This window comes from Stegostoma tigrinum, chromosome 8 (genome assembly GCF_030684315.1).
Source record: "Stegostoma tigrinum isolate sSteTig4 chromosome 8, sSteTig4.hap1, whole genome shotgun sequence".
Classification (NCBI taxonomy): Eukaryota; Metazoa; Chordata; class Chondrichthyes; order Orectolobiformes; family Stegostomatidae; genus Stegostoma; species Stegostoma tigrinum.
Genome location: NC_081361.1, coordinates 71,458,352 through 71,475,248, shown reverse-complemented (window position 1 = coordinate 71,475,248; position 16,897 = coordinate 71,458,352). Strand labels below are relative to the sequence as shown.

General features: G+C 42.8%; 1 protein-coding gene across 5 annotated transcripts in view; it reads left to right on the top strand.

Annotated features, from left to right (window-relative positions):
- The window catches only part of b4galt2 (UDP-Gal:betaGlcNAc beta 1,4- galactosyltransferase, polypeptide 2), a 388,743-nt gene that overhangs the window by 317,222 nt on the left and 54,624 nt on the right, over positions 1 to 16,897 (top strand). For all 5 annotated transcript variants that reach the window (XM_048538619.2, XM_048538614.2, XM_048538616.2 and 2 more), the window contains one exon: positions 15,794 to 15,981. In XM_048538619.2, the coding sequence (XP_048394576.1) occupies positions 15,794 to 15,981 (188 nt within the window). The remainder of the gene's footprint in view (positions 1 to 15,793; positions 15,982 to 16,897) is intronic.

Here is a 16,897-nt window from a genome sequence, read left to right as displayed (position 1 = left end):
TGACCCACCAAAGAGAATCCCACCCAGAGCAACCCCTTCACCCTGTCCCTAAAACCCCACATTTGCCATGGCTAATCCACCTAGCCTGCACATCCCTGAACACTATGGGCAATTTAGCATGGCCAATCCACCTATACTTGTACATCTTTGGACTTTGGGAGGAAACCTGTGCAGACACAGGGAGAATGTGCAAACCCCACACCCAGTGGTGTGATGGAATTGAACCCAGGTCCCTGGTGCTGTAAGGCAACAGTACTGACCACTAAGCCACATCATGGTTGATTTCTGGAGTGTAACTGTACTTAAACTGATGCTATTACATAATGGTCATACATTGGACAGTAAGACAACAAGTTAGCATCGTGAGTCAGAGAATTAATACAAAGAATTATGAAGTGGCGGGAGTAGGGTGTTATCAGTAATCCTACACTCATGATTATGGATTGAAGCAAAAGTAGACATGATAAGTCAATCATATTTGAATTAGAATTTACTGTGTTTCCATATCTGGAGCAGGTGTAGCCCTTATTTCTCTGTGGACATAATCAAAAAATATTAATTGTAAAGGGGTAAATTGTTTGACATGCAAAGACTAATCAAAATCCTGTTGTTTTTCAAACTCCCCCTGCACCTAGAGAAATGGCAGGGGTGCATTATCCTGGTTTTGCGGATGCGGAGTATCTTGGAGCACCTCAACCTGAAATTAATTAAGAACTTCACTAATTGCCATCAACCATAATCAATACTATTGTGTGGTGACATTTGGCTAGAGGTTGCTGTATCTGTGAAGGCGAAGTATTGATAAATGGAGCCTCCTTTTGATGTACCATTAAAACATTTGTGCCTGCTAAATATTTGGAATTGAAAGATCAAAGATAGTTAAAATGTTGATTTAATGGGGGAAACAAGATATAATCTTACATTTGACTTGGGTTTTGAGTCTCTAACACATGTTCAAGATGGAAAGTTAGACAAGGCTTAATTGTTGATCACTTTAAATGCTGTAACCAATTTGACAGCAATGTTGAAAAGAATATGACAAAACAAAAACGAATGGATTCTTTCATACAGTGCTCTTCTTCATGTTACAGGTTCCATTCATTGTAACCAAGGTGATGTGAAATTAATCACTTGCATTGGCAAATTGTGGCAGAGACAATGTGGGTTAACAGTTTAACCGCTTATGTGTCACGACATTAAAAAAGACTTAAAAATCTAACAGTTCATCCCATTAGGAGAATGGCGATTAATGTGTGATTTGCTAATCTGCAGGTGTTATTTCTAATGATAAATGACGTATTTATTTATTGACTATGTTGAGAATTGATGAATCAATGATTCAACAGACATGAATGTTCTCTTCAAGTATGTGGAACACTAATTTGGAGATGGTAAATTGCTGATCGTTAGCTTAGTGCAGAGTAAAAATATAAACTCAACTTGATGGCGTGAACATGTAAGTTATAATAGCAACCTATGTATATGAGAAACATTGTTTATGCAACCAGAATTTTGCTTCTGTAAGATGTAGTATACTGAATGCTGAAAATTGCACTCATGCTTGATGTTTTGAGAGCAGCCTGAGTGGAGCCTGACCATCCAATGTGCTCTATTGCAGTTTGCAAGACATCAGCGCAGAGCATCCCTTCATTCCCTGTTAATAATGAGTTGGTCAAATGTTAATTACTTCCCCTGAGAGGACAGGAGGAGAAAAGAACATCTATTATTAATAAGCTATTGCATTCATTTTATCAAACTTTTCCTAGTGTTTTCTTAATGGGCATTGGAACATATAACCATTCTCCCTCCCATTTAGCTTAGCTCAAATCACATTACTAATCCAAAAGTCGATTTTATATGTTTAAAGCTAGTGCAGCCGTTTAGAAACTGAATATATATTGTACAACTTCCCCCTTCCTGATTATATTTTTAAAATCTGTTAACCTAATACTTGGTTTAAAAAGAAAGATGTGTGTCATTTATATAAAAAATAAAATTTCCTTGTTTAGCCCTGTGTTCAGAGTCCACCCTTGTTGGCAAAACTTGTCCCACTGTCAAAAGAACATAATTCTAGATTTAGCAGTATAAACTGGTGGTAATCTCTGTCTAGGTTATTCCTGATATCATGTGCCAGGACAGATGGAGAGAAAGCCTAGGATCGCCAAAATGTTGCTGAATAGTTGGCCTAGAAAAGAGGATTTTAGATTCATTGGACCATTTTTGCAGCCAGAGAGAGTTGACCTTAATCAAAGAGACATCTATGTATGTAATGAAGGGGGTTACTAGGGCAGAGTGGAAATATTCAATCAAACTGGGGTTGGTGGGTTAGGGTGATGAACAGGGAAAATCCAGATCATTAAAACCAAAGAAGCGTAACAGAACATATGGACAAGGTGGTTACAGTTACTCAAATTATATAAAAATATTGTTCTTACAGAAGTCACAGATTTCCTTATGCTCCAAAGAGCAGACCACCCAGACCCAACCCCTTACCCTATCCCCATAACCCTGCACTTCCCATGGCTAATCCACCTAAGCCTGCACATCCCTGGACACTGTGGGCAATATAGCATGGCCAATCCACCTAACTTGCACATCTTTGGACTGTGGGAGGAAACCTGGTCACCTAGAAGAAACCCTTGCAGAACCAGGGAGAATATGCAGACTCCACACAGAGAGTCTCCCAAGGCTGGAATCAAGTCCATGTCCCTGGCATCCTGAGACAGCAGTGCTAACCAATGGGCCAGTTTCTATAAATGTATGAAGCTTTGGACATAATGGAACAATGTTGGGGAGTGAAAATTCAGCTGAAAGGATACACTGTAGTGTGAAGCATAGGCCAACTATAATAATCAGAGATCAATGGGAATAAGGGCAGTTTATATTTTTTTGCTTGGTTAACTTGTATTTAGATGTAAGGAAGGTATTTAAAGTGAAAAGTTATTCAAGTATTCAGACACACAAAACTATTTCCACTGATGTGGAGTCAAAAATGAGAGCTCATAGTGACAAAAATAGAACTCGGGGTATTTGTGATGGCAGCCAGAAGCATTTCCCCACACTAATTGTGGTGAGAATCTGGAACTTTTACCCACCAAGGGTTGTTACATCAATTTGAGTTTTCAGCCAGGTCTTCTGAATTAGCAAGTAAAGAGTTTGCTTTAATCACAAAAAGTACTGGAGAAACTTAGGATGTCTTGCATCATGTGTGAAAAGAGGACCAGTCAATGTTCCAAATCCAGTAGGACTATTCTTTAGAACATTGTGAAGAGACATATTGAGCTCAAAATATTAATTCTGTTTTTCTCGGATACTGCCAGACCTGTTGAGCTGCTCCAGCAGTTTATGTTTGTTTCAGAGTTCTAGCATCCATGGTATTTTGCTTTTGTTAAAAGAGATTGTTTTATTCTTTTAAAAGAACTCACTCAGTAGGAAGTGTAAACAATATTAAAAGTAAAAACCTTCCCAAATTCTGTGCTATACGCAGACATGAGGAATTGGAATAAGTTACAGAATCGTGGGACATGCACATAGAAAAGGCAAAAGTTAAAGATGTAATATTTCTTCAGTTGTCTGGAAGACCCTCTGGGAGTTATGGTGATATAAGTTGGTTATCCTTCGGGTGGATGGTCTCTAATAAACTGCAGTCGGTCCGTTTTGACACCAGGTTCTTTTCATTTTTCAGAATAACTATCTCTGAGATGTATTCCACAGAACAGAGATAGAATTCAAGCTTGAAAAAATGTTGAGAGAAAACTACTGCCTGTTCTGTTCTGCAGACCTATTGATGTTTTTGCCTAGAGCAACAAACAAGCAAGCTTATCATCATAGCTTATCAAAAGAGGGGGATTTTGATCAGGTGACAGCTGACTATTGACACACAATGGAGGCTATTAGTGAAGAAGCTTTGATCTTGCCAAAGCTATCGAGGTGGTTCTTCTGTCCTCAGTACCGGTTTTGTAAAATGAGTTTTGATAAGGTTCATTTTGTCTCTGGCTGTTCCTGCAGATGAGTTGTCTAGTGCTTATTGTAAGATTCAGACTTTGTTTCGTGCAAATCAGTCCCTTGAAGGGTCTAGGCCCGAAACGTCAGCTTTTGTGCTCCTGAGATGCTGCTTGGCCTGCTGTGTTCACCCAGCCTCACATTTTATTATCTTGGAATCTCCAACATCTGCAGTTCCCATTATCTCAGTCCCTTAGCAATGTTGTTTATGCACCTATTTTGTAATTCCCTCTGCAACATGACCATGATAGTAGGAACTGCCGATGGTGGAGTCAGAGATAACACAGTGTGGAGCTGAAGGAACACAGCAACACAAGCAACATCAGAGGAGCAGGAAAGCTGACGTCTCGGTGCGGGACCCTTCTTCAGAAATGGGGGATGGGGAAGGGAGCTCTGAAATAAATAGAGAGAGAAAGGGTGGGTTTGGGGATGGTAAGTGGGATGGTGATAGTTGAGTGCAGGTAGGCAGTGGTGGGGATTGGTCAGTGAGGTGGGAGGGGAGGATGGGTTGGGAGAGATGACAGACAGATTGTGTCAGGTCAAGTAGGGTGGGATCGTCATGGAATGGGGGGGGAGGGGGGCGCAGATTTTGAAACTGGTAAAGACCACTTTGAGATCAGTGGGTTGTAGGCTCCTGACGCAGAATATGAGGTGCTGCTCCTCCAGTTTCCGGGTGGCATCATTGTGACACTGGAGGAGGCCCAGGATGGACATGTCATCCAGGGAGTGGGAGGGAGAGTTGAAGTGGTTCGCGACTGGAAGGTGTTGTCATTTGTCGCAAATAGAGCATGATGTCATCGGTGCTGCTTCCTTCTCATCCGAAATTGGAAAAGTTCATCAATTTCTCTTCCAATTTCCACCCTGCCCTCACTTCCACCTGATCTATCTCTGACCCCTCCCTTCCCTTCCTCAACACTTCTGTTCCCATTTCTTAGGAGGATGGTGAATACCTGCCAGGAGGTAAGGTTGGGGAGGGGATGGAGTCAGAGGGACGGGGAGGGATGGAAGGCTTCACAGGGCCTTGGGTATCTCTGAGTTGTTGCATCTGAGGATAGACTGGCCAGAAATATCCACTACAAATCCACCGACTCCCGCAGCTACCTGGATTATACATCCTCGCACCCTACTTCCTGTAAAGACTCTATTCCATTCTCTCAGATCCCCCCTCTTTATCGCATATGTTCCAATAAGGCCAGTTTCAACTAAGGAGCCTCTGAAATGCCCACCTTCTTACTCATCCAAGGATTCAACATCACCTTTGTTGACAGCGCCCTCAACTGGGTCCAACTCATCTCCTTCACTTCCGCCTTCAGTCCCTGTCTTCTCTCAAGCAGCAGTGAAAACGATCCCCTTGTCCTTGCCTACCATCTCACCAGCACCAGCATCCCGAAGATCATTAGCCACCATTTCTACCACTTTGTTAGATGCCACCACTGGACATGTATTCCCCTCCCCTCCCTTGCCCACCTTCCATAGAGACCATTCCCTCCAGGAAATCCTGGTCCATCTTCCTTCACCACCAGCACACATCCAGCACCACCCACACCCCTCCCCCCACTACCCCAAGCCCTACAGCACCTTGCCCTGCAACCAGCAAAGGTGTAACACTTGCCCATTTACCTCCATGCGCTTCAGTATCCAAGGGCCCAAACATAGCTTCCAGGTGAAGCAGCACTTCACCTACACTTCCCACAATTTGGTCTTATCTACACTAGGGAAACAGAGCATAGACTGGGTGACTGCTTTGCAGAACATTTACACTCTGCCTGCAGAAAAGACCCTGAGCTTCCAGTTGCTTGCCACTTTAACACACCACCCTGTTCTCTGGCAAACATCTCTGTCTCTGGCTTGCTGCATTGTTCCAGCAAAGCTCAGGGCAAGCTGGAAGAGCAACACCTCATTTTCCGTTTGAGGACCCTACAGCCTTCCAATCTCAATATCGGCTTCGATAAATGTGGGGCCTGAAATCTCCTATGTCCTAACCCCATACCCCACACACCGGGCCTTGTTATCACATAGCCTACCATTATGATGACCTTTGTTAGTCAGTAACAATCTCCATGAGTAACTATTCACTCTCCTAGCCAGATTGTTATCGACTCCTTTGTCTATCCAACTGTACTTCTCTCTCTTTGGGCTCTATCCCCACTTAACCTTTACTCCTTATTCCCTTCCCCTACCCTATCTTCTGCATATAAACCACCATTTCCCGAGCTACCAACAGTTCTGAGGAAGGGTCACTGGAACAGAACCATTAACTCTGATTTTCCTTCACAAAGGCTAAGCTTTTCCAGCAACTTAATTAGCTATAAATGAGGTGTCAACCTTGTCAACCTCTAGCACCGAAGTACTTGTGCACTGAACAGGAAAACCACAAGTTACAGACAGGGCGAAGCAGATATGACTTTGCAGTCTTACCATATCCAGTTATGAACGGTAGTGGATAATCAGGCAACAAAGGCCTTGTTGTGATGTAGTGGTAGTGTCTCTACCCCTGGACCTGAAGGCCCAGGTTCCATTCTCAACTGCTTCAGAGGTGTGTGGTAGCAATTCTGAGCAGGTTGGCCAACATATGTTTTATTTCAAATAACAGGATGCAGATGTTCCACGAATATCCCCAGTACCAACTGTAGGGAAACCCATGGTACTCCAGTGCAAAGACACAATTGAAGCATTTGTACCCAGTTTCAGTCAGAAGTATTGATCTATTTCAGCAAACTCCTGAAGTCTCCACAGTCTCCACTTTTCAACCAATTCACTTCACTCCAGGTGGTATCAAGAAGCAAGGAATGACTTTGCATATTGCAAATGCTCTACATTTGACAGTATTCCAGAAATGGTACAGAAGATAAAGCAAAGAGTTGCAGAACTCTGAAGGTCTGGAGGGAAAGCAGAATTCACGTATCAGTTTCATGATCCTTCTTCATAACTATTAGTAGGTCGGAGAGGGGTATAAATGCTGAAGGATGGGGTTGAGGTTTGAAGGAGTAAGCAAATAGGTAGCGACAGAGCTTGGAGAGAGAGAAAGATAATTCAGACATAAGGATGGGTAATGGTAAGTCAGCGAGAAAGAAAAGCTGATAATAGGGACCATAAATAGATGAAAATGGGCTGGCTGTGCTGTAAACAGCTCATATCATAACAGGGCTATGGCAGTGGGTAAAGACAAAGAGGAAGCTGTTCAGATAACAAGGGGAAGGGCTTAGATTAGTTCACAGGTCGGCACAACGAGGGCCGAAGGGCCTGTTCTGCGCTGTATTGTTCTATGTTCTAACTACCTTAGAAGAGTTGGGGTTAGGAGAAGGTATAAGCATACAGGGACGGGGAGGGGTGGAAGGTTCCAGAGGTGTGTGGCTATCTGCGAGTTCTCAAAGCTGGCATTCCTTCATTCCTGAAAGAAAGAGAAAATGGTTCTTGTTAGAATGTCAAACAAGTTAGAGAATGAAGTGGAACTGGGGTGTGGGATCGCTTAGAGCTTGGATAAATACATGGAACTATGATGTTGTAGGCATTAAAAAAATTTTGTCGAGAAAAGGATGGGATGGGAAGCTGAACATTCCAGGGTGTTGATGTTTTGGGCATGATAGCGAAGGATGTAAGTGTACTCTGTGAGTTGCATTACTGATTAAGGAAAATGTTACAGCTGCACTAAGAGTGGTTAGCACTGCTGCCTCACAGCGTCAGGGGCCAGGGTCTGATTCCACCCTTGGGCGACTGTCTGTGTTAAGTTTGCACGTTCTCCCTGTGTCTGTGTGAGGGTCCTCCAGGTGTTCCAGTTTCCTCCCATATTCACAAAGATGTGCAGACTGGGTGGATTGGTGATGCTATATTGCCTATAGTGTTCAGGGATGTGTAGATTAGGTAGGTTTGAGGAATGGGTCTGGGTGGGATGTTCTGACGGTCACTGTGAACCTGTTGGCTTGAAGGGCCTGTTTCCACATTGTGTGGATTCTGTGTAAAGTACTACATTGGGGTAAGGCTAATTACAACAGTATTAGGCAAGAACTGGAGAAATTATATTGGGAGCAGCTGTTTGAGGGAAATCCACATCTATATGTGGAATTCTTTTAAAGGCCAGTTTGTCACAACAAAGCAGATTACCCCATTGCCAGGTTGCATTTAGTTATACTAATTAAAGCATAATAAATGTAAGGACAAGAGTTGGATGATGGGGGAGGCAATGGCCTAGTGGTATTGTCACTGGTCTGTTAATCCTGAGACCCAGATAATGTTCTGGGGACCCACATTGAAATCCTGCCTTGGCAGGTGGTCTAATTTGAATTCAGCTAAAAGAAACACCTTGAATTAAGAATCTAACGATGATCATGAGCCCTTTGTTGATTGTCAGGAAAACCCATCTGGTTCACTAATGTCCTTTCGGAAAGAAAACTACCATCCTTACCTGGTCTGGACTGCATGTGGCTCCAGACCTACAGCAATGTAGTTGACTGTTAACTGCCCTCTGGGCAATTAGGACAATAAATGCTGCCTGGCCAGCGACACCCTCAGCTCATGATGAATAAAGAGAAAAATGTTGATATGAATTTAAATATATTAGAGAAAATAATTCTGAAATGAATACCGTGTGTTTAGCACAGAATTTATTGAATAAGAGGCTGGTCAGCCAAGTATATATTGTCCATGTCTAATTGTCCTTGAGTGGGTGTTGATGAGCTGCTTACTTGAACTGCTGTTTAGAAGGGAGTTGTCGGATTTTAACCCCACAAAGCAATATAATTCGAAGACAGGATGGTTAGCGAGTTGGAGGGAAATGCCCAGGTTCCCTTGACCTGCTACCTTGCCTTTTAAATAATAGATCACACGTTTGGAAGGTGCAGTTGAAAGAATCTTAGTATGTTGCAGTAGTGTATTTTGTAGATGGTACACATTGCTGTTGCATTGTGTTGATTGTAGAACGTGTGAGTGTTGAAGGTAGTGAATGTAGTGTCAGTCTAAACACCAGCCTTGTTCTTGTTGAGCACCTTGAATATTGTTGGAGCTGCACTCATCCAGGCAAGTAGAGAGATATCCATCACATTTCTGACTTGTGCCTTGTAGATGGTGGACAGACGTTGGGAAGTCAGAAGAAGAGGCACTCACCACAGATTTCCTAGCCTCTGACCTGCTCTTATGGCCACAATATTCTTATGGTTGCTCCAGTTTAGTTTCTGTCTAATGGGTGACCCCCAGGATGTTGATAGCGGGAGATTCTGTGATAGTAATGTTATTGAATGTCAAGTGGCAAAATTTAGATTTTTCCTTATTGGAAATAATCATTGTCTCTGTATTTGTGTAGCATGGATATTACTCACCAGCTAGCAGCCTGGATCTTGTTCAATTCTTAAGTCACAATTCTTAATATGCTTCAGTATATAAGGTGTTCAATATGGTTTCTCAAGAGGAAACATTCTCACTTTGACTTTATGATGGAGGGAAGGTCATTGATTAAGCAGCTGAAGATGCTAAGACATAACCCCAAAGAACTAAAAGGTGCTCTTGTGGTGCAGTGGTCATGTCCCTAACCCGAGACTGGGAGGTCCAGGCTCAAGTCCCATCTGCTCTAGAGATGGGTAATAACATCTCTGAACAGGTTGATTAGAAAAATAAGTTAATAAAAATAAACCCTGATGAACTGGGGCCCTCTTGTGGTGCAGTAGTAAAATCCCTACCCCTGGACAGACAGACCTGGGTTCAAATCTCACCTGCTTCAAAGGTGCATAGTTACATCTCTGAACAGACTGATTACAAAAATAGATTGACAAAAATAAAGCCCTGAAGAACTCCTGCAGTGATGTTCTGGGGTTGAGATGATAAATATACAACAATCATATCCACAGTCCAAAGATGTGCAGGTTAGGTGGATTGGCCATGCTAAATTGCCCATAGTATTCAGGGGTCTGTGGGCTATTGGGGGATGGGTCTGGGTGGGATGTTTCAAGGGGCGGTGTGGACTTGTTGAGCCAAAGGGCCTGTTTCCACACTGTAAGGAATCTAATCTAATTTAATCTTCTTTTATGCTAGGTGCAACTCCACCTAGGGAGACTTTTCTACCTGATTCATAATGATACAAATTTTGCGGGAGCTCCTTCATCCGACACTCAAATGCAGCCTTTATATCAAGGCCAGCCATTCTTTCATCCAGTTTTTAGACCAAGGCCATAATGACATAGGAGTTGATTCATCATGCTAGTCATAGTAGTTACTGCTGCTTGTAAGAACTGCCAAGACCCCTCTCAACATTTTGCTGCTGTTTAGAGAAGACTGCTGCAGTGGTAATTAGGTTGGATTTATCCTGCTTTTTGTACACAGGATATATCCGAGTAGTTTTCCATCTTTGCAGGTCAGGATGCCAGTCTTGCAGCTGTGCTGGAAGAAATTGACTGGATGTGTGGCAAGGTCTGGAGCACAAGTCGTCAGTGCTATTGCTGGAGTATTATCAGGCCTCATAACCTTTGCAATATCCCATGACTTCAGCTTCTTCTTGATAGCAAGTTGAATTGGCTGAAAGTATCTGAGATGCTGAAGGCCTCAGCAGGAAGCTGAGGTAGATCATCTGCTTTCATTTGGCAGAAAATGGATGCAGTGCTTTTGTCTTGTGTTTTGGACTGATGTGCTGGACTCCTCATTGTGAATGGAGATATTTGTGGAACTGCTTCCCACTGTAAATTGTTTAAGGCACACCACTATTTGCAACTAGATGTGGCAGAACTACAGAGCTTAGATATGATCTTCTGTTCATGGGATCACTTAACCTGTCTGTGAGATGCTGTTCGGTACGCATGTTTTATAGCACTACCAGGTTAAAATCTCAGTTTTATGTATAAACGGTGCTGTTGCTGGTATGCCTGATTATATTCTTTATTGAATCCGCGTTTGTTCACAGTTTGGTGACATTGGTAAAATGGGTGATACAGCTGGCCATGAAGTTGCAAATTGTGGTTGAGTACAGCTTTGCTGCTGCTGATATCCAGTGGCACCTCATGGTGGAACTCTGCCTTCATCAGAACCATGTGGTGGTCACTGCTCTCTCAACCGTAGGTAGGTTGTTGAGGTTAATTTTGTATCATCCACAAACATATTAATCATGCCTTGTACATTCACACCCAGATCATTTATGTAAGTAAAAAATAACGAAGATCCCAACGCCGACCCCAGTAGTATCAGAGATAATGAGAACTGCAGATGCTGGAGAATCCAAGATAATAAAATGTGAGGCTGGATGAACACAGCAGGCCAAGCAGCATCTCAGGAGCACAAAAGCTGACGTTTCTGATGAAGGGTCTAGGCCCGAAACGTCAGCTTTTGTGCTCCTGAGATGCTGCTTGACCTGCTGTGTTCATACAGCCTCACATTTTATTATCACCGACCCCAGTAGTCACTGGCCTGTAATCCAGGAAACAACCTTCGACATCACCCTCTGATTCCTACCATTGAGTCAATTTTAAACCCAATTAGCTAACACTTCCTGGATTCCATGTGACCTAACTTTCATGACTAGCCTGCCATGCGGGACATTGTCAAAGGCCTTATTAAAGTCCATATAGACAGCATCCACTGCCCTACTCTCATCTATCCTCTTGGTTTCCGATAAGACCATAAGAAATCGGAACAGAAGTTCGGCCATTCAGCCTATCGAGTCTGCTCCACCATTCAATCATGGCTGATAAGTTCCTCAACCCAATTCTCCTGCTTTCTCTCCGTAACCCTTGATCTCCTTGATAATCAAGAGCCTAACTATCTCAGCCTTAAATGTGCTCAATGACCTGGCCGATAAAGCCATCTATGGCGGTGTATTCCATAGATTCACCACTCTCTGGTTAAAGAAGTTTTATCTCCGTTCTTAAAGGTCTTCCATTTACTCTAAGGCTGTGCGCTCGGGTCCTAGACTCTCCTACCAATGGAAGCATCTTCCAAACATCCACTTTGTTCAGGCCATTCAGTATTCTCAGAGTTTCAATTAGATCCCCCCTCATTCTTCTAAACTCCAATAAGTATAGTTCCAGAGTCCTCAAATGTTCCTCATATGTTAAGCTTCTATTCCTGGGACCATTCTCTTGAACCTCCTCTTAACCTGCTCCAGGGCCAGTACATCCTTCCTGAGATATGAGGCCCAAAACTCTTTGAAAAACTCTAAAAGATTTGTTAGACATGACTTCCCATACACAAATTCATGATCATTATCCCTAATCAGACCTTGACTATCCAAATTTTAGTGATCCTGTCCCTCAGTATCCTCTCCAATAATATGCCTACCACTGATGTCAGTCTCACTGGCCTGTAATTCCCTGGCTTGTCTTTGCTACCTTTCTTAAACCTGAGTGGCTAAAGATGAAGCCAAAATCTCTACAAGGGCCTGTGCAATTTCTTCCCTACGCTCCCACAGCATCCAAGGAAGGACTTGATCAGGCCCAGGGGATTTATCCACCTTAATATGCTTTAAGGCTGCAAACACCTCCTCTCTGGTAATGTGTATGTCCAAAACATCCCACATGTTTCCCTTATTTCTTTAGGATCCATGATTCTCTTCTCAGTAAACACTGATGAGTAGTATTCATTAAAAACCTCCCCCATCTCCTGTGACTCCGTAGATAGACAGCCATGCTGATCTTTAAAGAGACCTATTGTTCCCCCCAGCCACTGTTTTACTCTTAATGTAGCTATAAAACCTCTTGGGATTAACTTTAACCTTATCTGCCAGATCCATCTCAGAGCCTCTTTTTGCTTTTCTGATTTCTCTCATAAATGTGCTCCTCTACATTTTATATTAATCTGGTGATTCACTTGAGCCCAATAGCTTAAACCCAATGTATGCCTTCTTTTTCCTGACCAGAGCCTCAATGTCTCTCATCAACCAGTAATCCCTAAGCTTGCCAGCTCTTCCCATCACACTGACAGGGACATACTGTATTTGGACTCACCGTATTACCCATTTGCTGGTCGTTGCTTTTCCTTCAAGCAGACTCTTCGAATTGATCGCTGCTAGATCCTGCCTACTGGCTCCAGAAGTGCTCACTAACTGATACTTCAGTCATTTGCCTGACCTCATTTCCTAACAGGAGATCTAGTGTTGCATCCTCTCCAGTAGGGCCCTCTACATATTGATTTAGGAAACTTTCTTGGACACATTGACAAATTCCACTCCATCCGGGCCTTTTACACTCTGGGTGTCCCTGGGTACAGGGTAGAGGCAGGTACGATAGCGTCATTTACACGTATCTAGACAGATACATGAATAGCCGGGGAGCAGAGGGATTCAGATTCTTGAAAAATAGGCGACAGATTTAGATGGAGGATCTGGATCATCGCAGGCATGAAGGGCTGAAGGGCCAGATCCTGTGCTGTAATTTTCTTTCTTCTTTGTTCTTTACTGTGCCCCGGATATTCTGAATAGTAAACTTGCTCTTGATGGCTAATGTATTTTCCTCTGACTTCCCGATGGTCCCTCTCTTATTCAGAGCCTCCCTGCCAAACTAGTTTAAACTCTCCTGGGTAACACGAGCAAATCTCTCCATGGGGAAATTGGACCCTTTCCAGTTCAAGCAAAACCTGTCCTTCTTGTACAGGTCACCTCTACCCCAGTAGAGATCCCGATGATCCAAGAACTGGAAACCCTGCCCCTACACCAGCTCCTCAGGCACACATTGATCCAGTCTATCTTGCACTCACTGGCACATTGCCCTGGGGGTATTCTGGAGATCACTACCCTTGAGTTTTTTTAACTTCTTACGTAACTCCCTATACTCAATGCACAGGACCCCATTCCTCTGCCTATCTATGTCATTTTTACCAATGAGCACAATGACCTCTGGCTGTTCATCCTCCTCCTTCAGAATGTTCTGCAACCGCTCAGAGACTTGACCCTGGCACCCAGGAGGCAACACACCATCCTGGTGTCTCTTCTGTGGCCACAGAATCTCCTGCCTGTCTCCATCACAACCGAGTGTCCTATCGGTATCACTCTGCCTGACTGCACCCTGATTACAGTGATATGGTAGAGGGATGGATCTGGGTGATATGCTGTTTGGAGGGTTGGTATGCTTCCACACTGTAGGGATTCTACGAGTAAAGTAATTTGTATGAGAATTTAGGAGGTATGGTTAGTAAGTTTGCAGATGACACCAAGATTGGTGGTATAGTGAAATGTGAAAAAGATTATCTGGGATCGCAGGGAGATCTTGATCAACTGGGAATAACAGCTGGAGTTTAATTTGTATAAATGCAACGTGTTGCATTTTGGTGGATCAAATAAGGGCAGGACTTGCATTGTCACTGGTGGGGCCCTGGGGTGTGTTATGGAACACAGAGATCTGCGTGTACAGGTTCATAGCTGCTTGAAAATGAAGTCACAGGTAGACGAAGTGGTGAAGGCTTTCATCTGTAAGAGCATTGAGTACAGGAGTTGGGACGTCTTGTACAAAGCGTTGGTGAAGCCACATTTGGAAAACTGCTTGCAATTCTGGTGGCCCTACTATGGAAAGGATATTACTAAACTAGAAAGAATGCAGAAAAGATTTACTAGGATGCTACGTGGACTGGAGAGTTTGAGTTATATGGAGATTCAGATAGGCTGGGACTTTTATTCCCGGGAGCATAGGGGAAACCGTATAGAGGTGTATAAAACCATGAGAGGCACAGGTTTAAGGTGAGGAGGGAGAGATAAAAAAAGAGTCCAGAGGTGCATTTGTTTTCATTCAGAGGGTAATGAATGCCTGGAATGGGCTGCCAGAGATAGTGGTAGAGGAGAATACAATTTCATCATTTAACAAGCATTTAGACAGGTACATGGATGGGATAGGTCTGGAGGGATATGGAGTAAATGCAGGCAAACGAGACTAGTTTAAAGTTGTGAAAACTGGGAAGCATGGACAATTTGGGACGAAGGGCCCATTTCCATGCTGTAGGCTTCTATGACACTATTTGAAGGGACATCCTCAGAGCATTCGTTTGGGCCTCTGGCTTCAGATGGTTCTAGTGCTTTCGCCTTGTTTTTTGTACTGATGTGCCGGGCCTATTATTAGACTAGTCACTCATCTAATGACATTACCGTTACCATATCCCATGCGTGTCAAAAGTTGCATCAAAATGTTTAATGTGCCTTCTCAGAATTATTATGACATTAAATATGGGTTGCATTGATCAACAAAATAGTTCTAATTCATTTAAAGAGAATAATTCTCCTGTAATACAGAAATACATGAGTCTCCCACAAAGAATCATGGAAGTGTATGTCACAGAAGGTGGCCCATGTCCATGTCAGCTGTAAAGACAGCCATCCAGCCTAAACCACTTTTTTGCTGTTAATTCGAGATAATGGGAACTGCAGATGCTGGAGATTCCAAGATAATAAAATGTGAGGCTGGATGAACACAGCAGGCCAAGCAGCATCTCAGGAGCACAAAAGCTGACGTTTCGGGCCTAGACCCTTCATCTGATGAAGGGTCTAGGCCCGAAACGTCAGCTTTTGTGCTCCTGAGATGCTGCTTGGCCTGCTGTGTTCATCCAGCCTCACATTTTATTATCTTTTTTTGCTGTTAATTCATTGCTTTGCATACAATGCCACCAGTCTATATCCAAGTACTTTTTAAACAGAACAAATTATGGAACTTTGCAAATGTTAGCATTTATACCGTCATACTTTAAGGTCTTGTGTGAATTTCTGATAGTATCAATACCTTATGAAATGTTTCAGTATATTTATTGTCAGTGCTCAATCTGTATGTTACCTCTGAGTTCGCATGCATAAGATGTGTATTTTGCATATATTTCTCTATTTAATTTTTTTGTGTTGCAGCATGGTGAAGGCATGTTTAACCGAGCAAAGTTGCTGAATATTGGCTACGTGGAAGTGCTGAAGGATGAGGAATATGACTGTTTTGTATTCAGCGATGTTGACTTAATTCCTATGGATGATAGAAACCTCTACCACTGCTATGACCAGCCTCGACACTTTGCCATTGCAATGGACAAATTTGGATTCAGGTGAGATCATACTTCTTGTCACTGACAATGAAATATTGTCAATATTTGGCTTCTTCTGTAAATATTGCAGACAATAACTAATGGGACTCACTGCAGTGTCAAACTTAATACCCAATAAGCTGCCCTGGACTGTTGGCAGTGCTACAATAGATAATGAAAAACCTCTACAGTGTTATATTGCTAGTCATCCATTTAGTGATGCGGGACTGAGACTGGCTTTGTAACTGAATTTGCATGTCCTGGTTTATTCTTAACAGGACCATTTTGTACAACATAATCGTACGGCAGATACACCAGTTAGTAGAGAGCAGTAAACCTGCATCTTATTGTTGCAGGTTACCAGTGAGATTTTAATACATTGTTTTAATCAGGTGAGGAGGAGTCAAATGGCTTTCCTGTTTGTCTTCTCCTCATTCAACCACAACAGGTTTCTTTGTTTGTGGAAGATATATTTGCCCAGTCAGTAAGTATATCAAGGTGTAAGCATTCTGATCTGGGGCCCATATGGCACAGGGATAGAATTCCTATCTTTTGAGCAATCAAGAGATAATTGATGTATTAAAGACGACATTGAATGATTATTTGGATATAAATGCGCAGAAGAGGGTATTTGCAGAAACAGGCAACTCGTACAAAGCAAGGATGCTCATTTGAAGAAGTGGTGTAGGAAAAATGGGCTGAATGGCCACCGTCTATACCATAACAGTTAAGTGATTCAGAGAGAAGACTTAGTTCAAGTACCTGCTGTACAGAGTAAATTGACTTTGGTAGCAGGTGTATGGTTCTCTGGTTTACTCTTGCATTACCCTTGAACACGAACGATCTGGATTGATTTGATATCCAGTCCTAAAGAATTAAATACAGAATAGGAATAGTGCATACGTCTTTCATATTTTAATAATGCATTTGGCCTGAC